This window comes from Eleginops maclovinus, chromosome 1 (assembly GCF_036324505.1).
Source record: "Eleginops maclovinus isolate JMC-PN-2008 ecotype Puerto Natales chromosome 1, JC_Emac_rtc_rv5, whole genome shotgun sequence".
NCBI lineage: Eukaryota > Metazoa > Chordata > Actinopteri > Perciformes > Eleginopidae > Eleginops > Eleginops maclovinus.
Window position 1 is genome coordinate 26,995,248 of NC_086349.1, and position 14,626 is coordinate 27,009,873.

At 41.5% G+C, this 14,626-nt stretch overlaps 2 protein-coding genes across 2 annotated transcripts in view; both read left to right on the forward strand.

Moving 5' to 3' along the window:
* Nucleotides 1-5,529, forward strand: part of plxna2 (plexin A2) — a 203,666-nt gene extending 198,137 nt beyond the window's left edge. Inside the window, 1 exon segment of the mRNA XM_063910249.1 lies at nt 1,102-5,529. Within this exon segment, the coding sequence (XP_063766319.1) occupies nt 1,102-1,197 (96 nt within the window). The 3' untranslated portion in view covers nt 1,198-5,529.
* A 798-nt stretch (nt 5,530-6,327) lies between these two features.
* The window catches only part of cd34 (CD34 molecule), a 38,088-nt gene continuing 29,789 nt past the window's right edge, over nt 6,328-14,626 (forward strand). Inside the window, exon 1 of the mRNA XM_063910485.1 lies at nt 6,328-6,637. The gene's annotated coding sequence lies outside the window, so the exon portion shown is untranslated. The remainder of the gene's footprint in view (nt 6,638-14,626) is intronic.

Genomic DNA, 14,626 nt, shown 5'->3' on the forward strand with positions numbered 1-14,626 from the left:
TAAATGAATAAATAAAATAAAAATAAGCTGTAAATAAACAAGAATAAAATAAATACGGATAAAATCATATTAAATATGTATAATTTAAAAGTAAAATTAAAAATACATATATATATATATATAAATACATATATATATATGTATATATATATATGTATTTATATATATACATATATACATATATATATATATATTTATATATAAATTCAAAACAAAAACAAATATGACTTAATTGCTCATAGACCCTAGTTACTTAATACTCTCTAAATTGGACAGCTGATTAAACAACATATCAAAGCAGGCGTCCGTATTGCAATACTCTGTATTAAAGTCTGTACATGTGAGTCTGCCTCTCTGACAGAGGTGACAGGCCGACAGCAGAGAACAGATTCTGAATCCTTTTCAACTCGACTTGACAAACGCCACGTTTACACGATGTGTTTCAGAAGATAAAACGGGGAGGGATTAAACACAGAGACTGATGTAAATCTGTTCCTCTCTTTCATGAGGGGACCTGAAAGGCTCTGCTTCAGAAAGACACAACTTTATATCAAATCTATATAACGTGTCCCTGTGGCCAGGTTACTTTATGGTCTCAATTTGATCATTTCCTGGGTTTTCGTAGGCATTTTAGGTCGTTCTGTGGTTGATTTCTGTTGCTTTGTGGTAATTTAATGTCTTTTTGGAGTTGTGTGTCTCTTTTGCAGTGGTTTCATGTGTCTGTTGTTGTCTTTTCACATCTTTTCCTAGTCCTTTTATGTCTCATTGTCTTTTTTTCTGACTTTTCTTGTGTTTTTATTGACATTTTGTGTCTCTGAGGTCATTTTTTGTGTTTGCTGTCATTTTATGTCCTGTTTACGTCTCTTCATGGTAATTGTGTGTGTCTTTGTAGCCCTTACGTCTCTCTGTGATCATCTTGAGTGACTTTATAGTATCTCTACATGTTTTGCAGTCCTTTTATGTCTTTTTGAGGTCATTTTGAGCCTCTTGCTGGTTGATACTTGTCTCTCTAAGCCTCATTTTGTAGGTGAAGCCCAAGGATGCATCTACCCCATGCATTTTGCTCGTCATGTATTTGACCGAGTTGTATCTCCTCTACAGATCACGGCGGCGCTGGAGCAGGACGAGCAGGCGAGGAAGCAGAAATTAGCCTACAAGGTGGAGCAGCTGATCGCCGCCATGTCTCAGGAGAGCTGAGGACCCCCCAACACAGCGGGACCCGGGACCTCCATATCCACATTCATATTATTTCCTTCCTCAAACGGCCTCTCGCTCAGGGCCGCAGACTGACAGAGGCCCTTCAGCTGGAGGACCGTCAGCAGAGAACATGGCAACTCCTATTTATTTTATTTTTCTCAAAGGATATTTGTGTGTGTGTGTGTGTGTGTGTGTGTGTGTGTGTGTGTGTGTGTGTGTGTGTGTGTGTGTGTGTGGAGGACCGGATGAGTCCCCCGGTGTGAAGCGGAGGAGCGGATCTCGCGTCGGACAGCTAAGCGTGCATCCAGATTTTTATTTTTGTACTTGTACATTTGAACATTATCAGTTGCAGTCCCATCAGGAGGACCCTGTCGTTGTGCAAAGACAAAGAAGACGACACCAGGGTCTCCTCTCTCGTTTCCTCGGACTAAACCTCCGCTCGATCGTGAAGCTCTTCATCTCAGAGCCTCTGGAGGACTTCAGCTGGCATGCACCTGAACAGAGGAGAGGAATATTTAGGAGAATCTGGAGTCCAAGGCTTTCTTTTTTTGTTGGTTTTAGGTCATCTGTGTATGAACCGGTCAGTGTCTGTGAGGTGTTTTTCTTTTCTGTTTTGTCTCTACGTCTACTTGCAAACACAAAGGGGCTCAGTTGAGCTAAGTCCATTTGTCAGAACGCTTCCCAAACATTATCCCCAGGTTCACACGTTATCAGGATGTTAATGGCATTATTTATTAGTGGTAATCAGCCTTTTTCATTTCAGATGAGCCATGAATGTGTACCAAAGTTTCCACGCTGTTGCTTCAGCTTAAGGAGGCGATTATTTACCCCGAAAATGCAGAAAAATACCCTTTTTTTTGTTGCAATGATGTGTATCCAACCTCGTGATACAGATCTTCTCCCAAATTCACTATGTTATTCCTCAGCTCATGCCACAAAAATCCACCAAATTTCAGCCAAGTTGGGCTGGTATTTATTCTGTAATCCTGCAGAATGCTATAAATATTACCCCCTGAACACAACATATTCATTGCAGTATAAAGAGCAAGAAGGACGGGGGAATTACATGAGATGAAAATACTTAGTTTGAATGCAAACCATTACCTTTTCCTAAGACTAACAAAGTAGTTGTGTTGTCTAAACCCTTTGGAGTAATCCAGCTGGATGGAGAAACACAGTAACAACAACGGTCCGTACACAGGCGCTAACAGACATGCTAGCTAGCTAACGTCGTCCAAGAAATGTCCAGTAATTTATATATCAAACTAAATCAAAACCTAGAGACTTGAACCTTCCTCAGAGTGGGTCCATCACCTTTTCAGTTGATTTAGATTTTTAATCGATCTGTGGGGCATTATAGCTCGCCATGCTAACGCTGTATTTAGCGTGATTAGCATTAGCTTTATCCCACGGGAACGTTTGTTAACACACACCGGTTGCTCCTATAAGTAGTGTTTGTGTAGAAGTGTGTTTAAAGCAACTCAACGGGGCTGGTTATCACTCATTCTGCAGATTTGATCGCCTGATCTGCGCAAACTACGTGACAATATCCAAACCTGAACCACATTTCTCTAGAGGGGGTTTGTTCATAGAGCCACAGACTGCATCTCTTTGGGATCGACTTCCTGTGTATTTGCATTCTATCCAGGGACCATCTTTTGAGTTGTATCAAGTGCCAACGAGTGCTGCCAGCTCGGGTTGGCCGGCTGAGATGTTTCCCTGTCCTCGCACTGACAATAATATTCAGTTTGAACAAGTGCCAACAGATCCCGTCGTCTCAAATTGTCCTCTAATGTGTCATAAATCGGTCTATGCTTTACAGAGGGAGCAGAGCTCTGACGTTGGAGCCAGATAAACAGAACTGGAATATAGTGAGTGTTTTTGAAGGTACGAATCATAAGCAGGTGATCAATAGAACAGTGTTTCCTGCTTCTGACTGACACCTAAAAGGCTGATGTGTGCGTCCGACCTGACAGCAAACTGTAGATTTCTCCGTCTGGACTCGTGTTCTTCCGGGATATATATGTGTCTGCTTGTTGTTTAGATCAAGTACTTGAACAATAGCTAGTATTAAAGGTTTGCACAGCATCCGTGTGTGTTGAGAGCATGACCAACACCAGGGGTGGTTGAAAGGTGCGTCTTCTTTTCTCCGTGGCCTTAGAATACCACCCCTGATCTTATTAGTCCTCCACCTCGGAGCCCGATCCGGCGACTCTGCCGAGAAGTGTCTTAGCGAGATAAGGTAAAAAAGGAAAAGGTGGAGAGGGTACGGCGGACATCGCCCCGCTCAGCACTCGGCTCTCCTGAGCTGTTTGAAGAGAGAGAGAGAGAAGCCCTTTAGCTCTAGTTTCCTGCTCCGGCTTTGAAGCTGCTCTTTGATCTGAGGCAGTGTGTGTGTGTGTTCGTGCGTGCAGAGTGTGATCAGGAGATGGAAAGAAGAAACATCAAACTAACAGGCGAGGAGGCACGAGGTGAAGATGGACATGCAGTTACTGAGTCGGGCCAGCAGGGGCATCAGAGGGGAGCTGGTATACGGTCCTTCATCTGAAAGAAAAAGCGCCTTCTTCCCGTTAACATCTAAACTTAAAGAGTGGTGCAGGGATTAATGTATTGCTAGTGGATCCTGAAGGCAGCGTCTCCCTTGTTCCCCTTACAAAAGCCAATGGGATTTCTCCAAGTGTATTTGGATTTTTGCAGAATAGTCTTAACGTTTATGAAATTTGCACGTTTATTTCAGCAGGATAATCTCCACAGATTAACACCACTTGATTTCAGAAGTAAAAAGCTAACATTGGGCTATAAAGGAACTACAGCACGGTCACATGACTTCACGTCACCACCGCTAAGCTAAAGGAGGCTAATGTTGGGCTATAAAGGAACTACAGCACGGTCACATGACTTCACGTCACCACCGCTAAGCTAAAGGAGGCTAATGTTGGGCTATAAAGGAACTACAGCACGGTCACATGACTCACGTCACCACCGCTAAGCTAAAGGCGGCTAATGTTGGGCTATAAAGGAACTACAGCACGGTCACATGACCTCACGTCACCACCGCTAAGCTAAAGGAGGCTAATGTTGGGCTATAAAGGAACTACAGCACGGTCACATGACTTGACGTCACCACCGCTCAACACAGATTTCAGGCTAACAACCAAAAACACATTCAGAAAACCGATCCAGACGAGGGAATAGAAAATGCTGACTCATTTTCAGGTTTTGGACTCCTTCCTGCACCACTCTGTAGACACACACACATACAGTAGGCCTGCAAACACTTAACATAAAGCTTCCTTCTTTTGATTAAGGTGTCTTCCCAAGCTCAGCAAATAAAATGTATCCTCATACCTCACATTGCTTGTTTGGAGTGATGCTGTTTATCATTTTGAAACAGGACCTAAATGCCTTTTTTCTTTTTTGCAAAGGGATCAAAAAAACAAATGTATTAGTCTTTCCAACTCCGCTGTGTTCAGATTGTGACGGGCGTGATCAGAGGCTCACAAATTGGTTTTAAAGTGGCTTTGATTTTCCTCTCACGGATCATTTATATATCAGGATGTTTTTTTGGTTTTCTTGTGTGAGATTTTGCATGCCTTTTCTAATTCATGCTTTCGTTCTGCCCGGTGCTCCATATCAATCCACACGGACTGAGTGTATTCCCATCTGTATACACGTCTCGCATCGCAGCTGAAAGCACCTTTTCATTTTGTGAAAGAGATTTGTTTTGTTTACTTGATATATAGCTCGAATTCACACTCATTTCTGGGAGCTTTTTATTTCAATTTGAGCGTTTGTTTACTCTTTCTGCAGAATCCCATTCGACTGCCAGTTGAGTGAGACAGATGTGACCTCCTGTCAGCTGATGTGCACTTTGTTCAGAGATTAATGCTGTTACAAAACAAAGCTTCTTTTTTGGTTTGCTTCACGACGTCAGAGGAATTGAATCATTGTATTACTCTCAAAATATCATCCAGTATAAAACCAGTATCCTTCCATTTGAAACGCGTTGTAAACAAGCCCTTTGTAGACACTGGAGTTCTGTAATATAGTTATTAATGGCGATGACGACGACGACGATGATGATAATAATAATGGCTGTCTGTTCTTCTTGTTTTATAAAAAGTGTTGTGAAAATTGTAAGAAACTTAAAGTATTTAAAAAAGGTTGTTCTCTTGTTCTGTTTTTTTATTTGCTTTGATTTTGTTATGATCAAATATTATTGTGTACCTATTGTAAATATGAAGCACACCTATTTTGCAAGCCAAGGATTCACTTTGTACTGTTGTTATATATAAATAAACTTTGCTGGTTAAAAATTGCATAGAGCTGAAATCTGGATTCCTGTCTTTTTGTTGTCGGGGTGGAAACTAACCAGACATTTGTGGAGTATTTCCATTTAATGCTACTTTATACTTTTACTCCACTATTAAAGAGCTTTTCACATGAAGATCTTGCATTTAAAAACATGTGATGAACTTTGCCATACTTAACTCACTGTTTAAGTTACACAAAAGTAAAATTATACAATATATTACGCATGCAACGATGTGAACTAATAATGTCATATATGATGTATCACACACAGAGCTTTCTGCAGTGTGATGTACATTTAGCTGATCTATACCTTTACCTCAGAATGCAGGACTTTTACATATAGGGAAGAGGATTATGGCCATATGGGAAAACATGTTTTGGATGTAAGCTAAAGTTCTGACTTTCATCTCAGAACTATTGAGAAAAAAGTCAGAATGTTGAGATTTTTCAGTGAGAAAATATATCAGAGACTAAATCCATTTCAGAGTTCAGACATCACTCAGAACTTTTGGTCACCTCCCAAAAAATGTTCCCATATGGCCCTGATCCTCTTCTGTATACATGTGACAGAGTATTTTGGCATTCATGTTTTGCTACTTTCACTGAAGCAAAGGATCCTTCTTGCACCTCTGATTATAATCCAGTAACTTCAATACTCGATATGGTTTTAAAACGGGCCAGTTAAAGGATATGGATAACGAGTACTTTATCATTTCAGTATTGCTACTTTATGTTACTGTGAGAACCTCTTCCACTTATGTATAAATCCCCATGCATTCCCAGTACAACCACAGTTCCCTTAAAGCTCTCGGGGATTTTAACAGGAAGTCATTTAGTCACGTGCTACAATTTAAGCAGCATTTGTCTCTTTTTGGCCTGTATTCTCACAAATTAGACCTACTTAAAGTATGCCGAATTGACAATAGGTAGTTCTTCCTTGCAATGTGTGGATGGATCTGCAGATAACTAACACGGATTACTTTTAATATGGAAGGAACATTTAAAATGAGTGAATTCTCAGGCGGATCCGGTGTTCTGCGGAGCCTATTTTTTTTTGCAACGTTTTAAACTAAACTATAATGTTTCTACGCATCGAGCCTCGCAGATGAAGACATCCTCTGAAAGTGTAAGTCATTGTGAAGATACATGTGTGTGTATGATGTGTGTGTGTTCTTATTTGACTGAGTTATGACTCCGAGAAGAGGTATGGTTTTATCGCAGAATACTGAAATGGGGCTCCAAGTGTTTTTTTCTGGTTTAGTCAACGAGCAAAAATCACAATAACAAACTTAACCTGAAAATCAGTGTCTGATAAAGTGAATATAAAGTAGTGTTTCCTCCAGTTGAGAGACTCTCGAATCATATATTCATATATATATATATATATATATATATATATATATATATATATATATATATATATATATATATGCTGTGTACTGTGTGTGTTGGAAGAAGTATTCAGATCCTAAAACTGAAGTAAAAGTACTAATATCATACTGAGAGAATTCTCTGTAACAAGTCAAAGTCCTGTATTGGAAATTAAGTATAATTAATACTAGAAGTATAAAAAGTACCCAGTAATGCAGAAAAAACCCACATATCCTGTTTTAAATAAGTTTATTTGTAATTTTAGATTAGTTGTATTAAATTAGTAAAAGTAGAAGTACTCAGTAAAAGTACTTGAGTAAAGTAGAAGTACTCAGGTCTTGTACTTGAGTAAAGTAGAAGTACTCAGATCTTGTACTTGAGTAAAGTAGAAGTACTCAGGTCTTGTACTTGAGTAAAGTAGAAGTACTCAGATCTTGTACTTGAGTAAAGTAGAAGTACTCAGATCTTGTTTTGATTAAAAGTAGAAGTACTCAGGTCTTGTACTTGAGTAAGAGTAGAAGTACTCGGGTCTTGTACTTGAGTAAAAGTAGAAGTACTCAGATCTTGTACTTGAGTAAAGTAGAAGTACTCAGGTCTTGTTCTTGAGTAAAGTAGAAGTACTCAGATCTTGTACTTGAGTAAAAGTAGAAGTACTCAGATCTTGTACTTGAGTAAAGTAGAAGTACTCAGATCTTGTACTTGAGTAAAAGTAGAAGTACTCAGGTCTTGTTCTTGAGTAAAGTAGAAGTACTCAGATCTTGTACTTGAGTAAAAGTAGAAGTACTCAGGTCTTGTACTTGAGTAAGAGTAGAAGTACTCAGATCTTGTACTTGAGTAAAAGTAGAAGTACTCAGATCTTGTACTTGAGTAAGAGTAGAAGTACTCAGATCTTGTACTTGAGTAAAAGTAGAAGTACTCAGATCTTGTACTTGAGTAAGAGTAGAAGTACTCAGGTCTTGTACTTGAGTAAGAGTAGAAGTACTCAGATCTTGTACTTGAGTAAGAGTAGAAGTACTCAGGTCTTGTACTTGAGTAAAGTAGAAGTACTCAGATCTTGTACTTGAGTAAGAGTAGAAGTACTCAGATCTTGTACTTGAGTAAAGTAGAAGTACTCAGATCTTGTACTTGAGTAAGAGTAGAAGTACTCAGGTCTTGTACTTGAGTAAAGTAGAAGTACTCAGGTCTTGTTTTTGATTAAAAGTAGAAGTACTCAGGTCTTGGACTTGAGTAAGAGTAGAAGTACTCGGGTCTTGTACTTGAGTAAGAGTAGAAGTAATCAGGTCTTGTACTTGAGTAAAAGTAGAAGTACTCAGGTCTTGTACTTGAGTAAAAGTAGAAGTAGCAGAGTGTAGGAATACTCTGTCACAGTAAAAGTATTAGTACCCATCTCTGTATATTCAGTTTCAGTAAAGTCTAACACAGTGTATTTATGAATGGAGAAGTGGTGTAATGCTTGTCTCCTGTTGCAGTCCATTTATCACGAAATATATATCCTGTATCGGAGACCCCCCCCCGGCCACCCTGCTCCTGTACATCCTCTGGGATGGTTTAATCCCCGCAGCCTCTAATCCTGTACCGCTGAGACCCATCCACATCCAGGCGGGACTGAACGGCCTGTAATGCCTTTACAGCTGCATAAAGCTGACGCCCATTTCGCTCCGGGTTCTCAGCCCGGATTACAAGGCAGATCCTGAAATAATTAGGGGAATATGAGTCTGCAAAAAAAAGGGGGATGTCAGGGATGCTCGCTTTTTACAGAATAGTCAGGTCAGGTATTAATATCATAATTAGAACAGGCTGCCATCAGGGATTTTCTGACTGTAGACCGTACTCCAGAGTGTAGTTCTGAGTGTAATCCTGACTGTACTCCAGACTGTAATCCTGACTGTAGTTCTGAGTGTAATCCTGACTGTACTCCAGACTGTAATCCTGACTGTAGTTCTGAGTGTAATCCTGAGTGTAATCCTGACTGTAGTTCTGAGTGTAATCCTGACTGTACTCCAGACTGTAATCCTGACTGTAGTTCTGAGTGTAATCCTGAGTGTAATCCTGACTGTAGTTCTGAGTGTAATCCTGACTGTACTCCAGACTGTAATCCTGACTGTAGTTCTGAGTGTAATCCTGACTGTACTCCAGACTGTAATCCTGACTGTAGTTCTGAGTGTAATCCTGAGTGTAATCCTGACTGTAGTTCTGAGTGTAATCCTGACTGTACTCCAGACTGTAATCCTGACTGTACTCCAGACTGTAATCCTGACTGTACTCCAGACTGTAATCCTGACTGTAGTTCTGAGTGTAATTGAGTTTCGTTGGAGGTGTTTGTGTGTTTTGTTTATTTGTGGTTCACTGAGTCCTGACTGTAGTTCTTGTTGTGGTTCTGGTTGTATTTCTAAGTCTATTTCTGTTTGTAGTTCAGTCTGTAGTTCTTACCGTTCTGGTTGTAGTTCAGTCTGTAATTGATACTGTAGTTCAATGTTGTAGTTCTGATTGTAGTTCTGAGGGTAGTTCTGAGTGTAGATGAGAATGTAAGTCTGACTGTAGCTCAGAGTGTAGTTTTGAGTGTATTCTGACTGTAGCTCAGAGTGTAGTTTTGAGTGTATTCTGACTGTAGCTCAGAGTGTAGTTTTGAGTGTATTCTGACTGTAGCTCAGAGTGTAGTTCTGAGTGTATTCTGACTGTAGCTCAGAGTGTAGTTTTGAGTGTATTCTGACTGTAGCTCAGAGTGTAGTTTTGAGTGTATTCTGACTGTAGCTCAGAGTGTAGTTCTGAGTGTATTCTGACCGTAGCTCAGAGTGTAGTTCTGAGTGTATTCTGACTGTAGCTCAGAGTGTAGTTTTGAGTGTATTCTGACCGTAGCTCAGAGTGTAGTTTTGAGTGTATTCTGACTGTAGCTCAGAGTGTAGTTTTGAGTGTATTCTGACCGTAGCTCAGAGTGTAGTTCTGAGTGTATTCTGACTGTAGCTCAGAGTGTAGTTTTGAGTGTATTCTGACTGTAGTTCAGGCTGTGGTTCTGGTTGTAGTTCTGACATATATCTGGGAACAGATGTGTCAAACATTAGACAAACTTGAATCTGTTTGCTGAAGATTTTAGCTTTTTATTCTCCTGATCTTGTAAACGGTCCAATCTGCTCTCAAACCTGTCTCTCAACTTCAAGTCCATTTTGGAGCCCATTGCCCCCAGTTTTAAAGCATACCTAGTTGTAAAGCTGCTGGGAACTGTAGTCCATCGAAAGAGTTGCTCAAAAGTTGAAAGTGCATTTGTTAGGGACCATTTTTCTGGTGATATCGACAGCATGGTGTATGAAGGGTCCATCATATTGAAGCATCCTCATCTTCAAAGACATCGTAGTGATCTCTTCATCACTTTAATGTAATTTAAAATGCAAACTAAGAGGTACACTGTGAGTAATGGAGTTCGAATTAGTAATAATCTGTTTAGGAAGAACTGCTGGAGGCATAGTGAGGAAGAGAGGGGCGATACAATCCAAAACACATCTGAGCAGGAGAGAGAGCAAAGAGAGATGCCAACAGAAGTGCTTTTGACAGAGAGAGAGACATGAGGAGCAGAACACAGAGAGAGACGCCGGTGCTGGTGCAAGTCGGTCGGAGGGGGAAATTGCCAACCAATGTGAATCCAGGTGTCAGAAAGTCTCAGCGCCGGCTTTATTTATAGCCCGGCTCCCCGCTGCTGGAGCTGTCAGTCTCCGTGTCTCTGCAGCCCGAGAGCCTGGCTCTCATTAGATCTGCACAGCACAACACGTTGGCACAATCCACAGCTATGTTAGCCTCTCTCGTACAGGAAGTAGTAGCATGGATGCAAACAGCACATGCGTAAACAAACAAACGAGACCCGGACATCATGCGTGTTCCAGAAAAGGAAAGCAGCATGCATATATGTTCCATTGAGATGGTTCCTGAGCCGGAGAGCTTTAGAGTGCTGCAGTGAGGGTGGTTTTTTTTCAGGCTGGCAGGAAGTTAGCATCGCAAGGGCTCCTTCGACAAAAAGTGGAGAAAATGATCTCTGTGTGTGTGGGAGAGAAACTCAGGGATTTTAACCTCTGCAGACCATTTACATGCACTAAAACCTATACAAGAGAGGGTCAACCGCAAAAGCAGGATAGGGCCTCTCTAAAGGTGCCATAGAAAGCATCTATCTGGTGTTTAAAATCGTCTACGAAGAAGGAATATCACTTTGGTTGATCCAAAACATTTCCAGATGCAGTTTCACAGACCCATTTACAACCCTATGATTTGATCCTAGAATGAAACAGCTGAATTGCCTTATTTGGGGCTCATTTAAATAATTATGACCAGCTCTGCTCTGATTGGCTGGTTTACAAGGAGCAATCCATGGCTGCCTCAGAGCCCACAGAAGTAAGTGAAGTTTTCGAAACTGTGAGAGATGAACCATGGAGGCTATTGGTATCCAACCGTACCTGTCTGAGCCTTTATCGGAGGAGGAAACCGATGAGTTTGAAGAACAGCCAGTTGGTCGGAGATTGGAGAGCAACGTTAAGGAGTGGTTAGCGTTAGTGTTTCCAGCAGCTGGTGTATGCAGATGTTGGGGCTGGACTACCGTGTGTGACGTCACTCACAGGGGTTATTGTAGTTTTCCCGCTGTGATATTCATATTCATGATTTGCACGTGAAGGAGGAAGCAATGGTGTTTGAGGTTCACGGTATGTCAGCTCAATGTACCGAACTCTCCTTATTCCACTCTGCCGAGGTGAATACAGTTTTCCAAGAAAGTGCAGGCGTCAGTATTTTAAAGCCCTGCAAATGCACAGGGACATTCAAACACACACCCGTGCTGCGGTTGTGTTATGCATATGAAGTCACAGAACACACACATAATTAGACACACACACACACACACACACACACACACACACACACACACACACACACACACACACACACACACACACACACAGTGACACACACTTCCCTGCTGCTTTCAGGCTAAGGTGAGAAGCGGCTGCCAAATTTCCCTAGCTGGAGCCCTCGTTTGCATATGCAGATGTTAATTACCTCTGGAGCTTGTATGGGCCTATCAGCATGCTGCTGGAACAGCTTGTGCACCCCCCCCCCCCCCTCACCCCCCACCCCCCCACAGGTCGCCGTTTCCACAGTTACTCCCATGGCTGATAATAAAGATAATCACCTCCGATTTCCTTCATGGCTCATTTTTCTCTCCTGCTCGCCTCTGAAAGGCCAGAGCGCCGCTGTCAGATTCTCCACACCGAGGGGGGGGGGCAAGTCCAAACACACCACCTGCAATACACACACACACAGGGAACACACACTCGTTAAGTCAGGGTCTGCGTTACGGTGGGGGTAATGAGTATGGGATCATCCATCCGGTACGATGTAATTCAGGTTGGAATGAAGAGGTGGTCCGATCAGAGGAGATCAGCTGACGGCTGTAAGCACACAGACAGCGACATGGGGGTGGGGGTGGGGGGTGGGGGCGGGGGAGGGGGTGCATAGTCTGCTTTTTGGGGTTTCACTTTTCGTGCAGTGTGTTTCCAAAAACTCCCCCCGTGTGAAACAGTAGTGACATCACTATGTAATACTTTCGCTCCTATTGGCTAGCACTCCAACACATTGTTTCTGATAGGTCAAGGGGCGGGACATCGCTAAGCAGGTTGACCAATCACAGCAGAGGTACTGCAGCTCAGGAAGGAAGAGAAAAATTAAGAGCTTTTTGGACATTAAAGCATGGAGACATGTCCCAGTAGAGATGCCTCCAACGATTGGATGACGTGTTCTTTATATTTTTGAGTCCAAACTAAGACGGCTAGACCTTCACAATAAAAGCCCAAGATGTCAAATATTTGCAGACAAGTATTTTCACATTGCTGTGGAGTTTCTATATCGCAATTCAAGCCTTCATTTCTCACTGTGTGTGTGTGTGTGTGTGTGTGTGTGTGTGTGTGTGTGTGTGTGTGTGTGTGTGTGTGTGTGTGTGTGTGTGTGTGTGTGTGTGTGTGTGTGTGTGTGTGTGTGTGTGTGTGTGTGTGTGTGTGTGTGTGTGTGTGTGTGTGTGTGTGTGTGTGTGTGTGTGTGTGTGTGTGTGTGTGTGTGTGTGAACATGTTGCTCACTGTATGCTCAGTTGATGCCTCTTAAAGCGACCCATCTGTTATTGGACAACACAATAGATCCACTCACCCTCTCTCTGTCTCTCTCTCTGTCTCTCTCTCTCCCCCCCCCCTCCTTCTGCCTGTCTGCCTCCCTCTTCCTCTTCTTCCTCCTCTTCGTCCTCTGAATCTATTGTCCAGATAGAAACGTGCCCAGGATTGCAAGGGCTCGCTTTTCAGCAGACTTCTTTGAGAATTATTTAAGGCTCAGGATTTTCTGTGAAATGAATATTTGATGTTGAGGACCTGAGCGTCTCCTGCCGAGCCCTCAGCAGAACTTCAGAGAACGACGGGGCTGAGGTGTACAACCCCTCCCTCACCTGCTTCAACAACACACACACACACACACACACACACACACACACACACACACACACACACACACACACACACACACACACACACACACACACACACACACACACACACACACACACACACACACACACCTCATCACCATCTCCAGAAACACTGCAGACACTTTATGACGAGTTATGGAGGAGAGGTCCGGATGCTCTCAGACCTTTTAAATGATGGCAGCTTTCTGCAATAATCATTCTATATTGACTTTTGGCATGCATTGCTCTTGTTCTCATCTAATCTTTCCCTCAGTGCTGACAGGTTTATAGCATGGCATTAATGAACTCCTTGTGTTGTTTTATGGCAGGAGGTGTAGATGTATCACAGCAGGATGTGTTCAGTGCTTCTTGTCGCCACAAGAGTGCAGCGTGGAGTCGACCAGGAATCTCTCCTCAGTTTGGAGATGGTTTCTAAATCCGGTCCTGCAGTGCCCTCTCCTGGCGGCTGTGTGGAATAACACCTGGGTCACATTTCATTGTAAAATTAAGCACACACAATTTAAAGCAGTTAATATTAGATGATTACAAGAGTTATTTAATAATATTTAAATAAAAATAAATAGTTTATTTATCCCCAGGAGGGAAATGACATTTTCTTAAAGCTCCTCCATTTAATAAATTATTCAAATGCAATTTTTCTCTATATATTTAGAGAAAAATAGAGAAAAACTTAAAGAAGTTAAATAAGAAAATTGCAAGAGTCATTTTAAGCAAATCAGAAATAATGGATTTTGGGGAATTTATTTGGATTTTGTCAAAGTTGAATACCAAATAAAACAAAAAGTAAAAACACATTTAATTTTTTTTAAAAAGGAGATTGCAATAAATAATCTAAATTTAGAAATAGTTTATTTATCCCCAGGAGGGATTTTGGAGTTGTTGCCACATTATCAAATAAAAAAATACTACTTCAAAATAAATGTAGATGAAATAATAATGGTATGAATGCTTAAAACAGAGTATTGCTAGAAAGCATAACATAGCAATTGAGCCGTTAAAAAAGTCCTGTTGTAAACAAATGAATAATGACAGTGTTAAACATCTGTTTCAGTGAAGCGTCATTCAACCTTTTTATTTTGGTTTTTTGTGGCCCTCAGAGACCATAATAATATCAGTCAATACAAGTGGCTAGAATTACCCCCCCCCCCCCTCGACAGTGACTTATGGGAGCTGCTGAGATGAATCCTGCAGATGTAATGAGAGCCATGTGGGCCGCCGGCACTCTGATGAATTAATCCCACAGA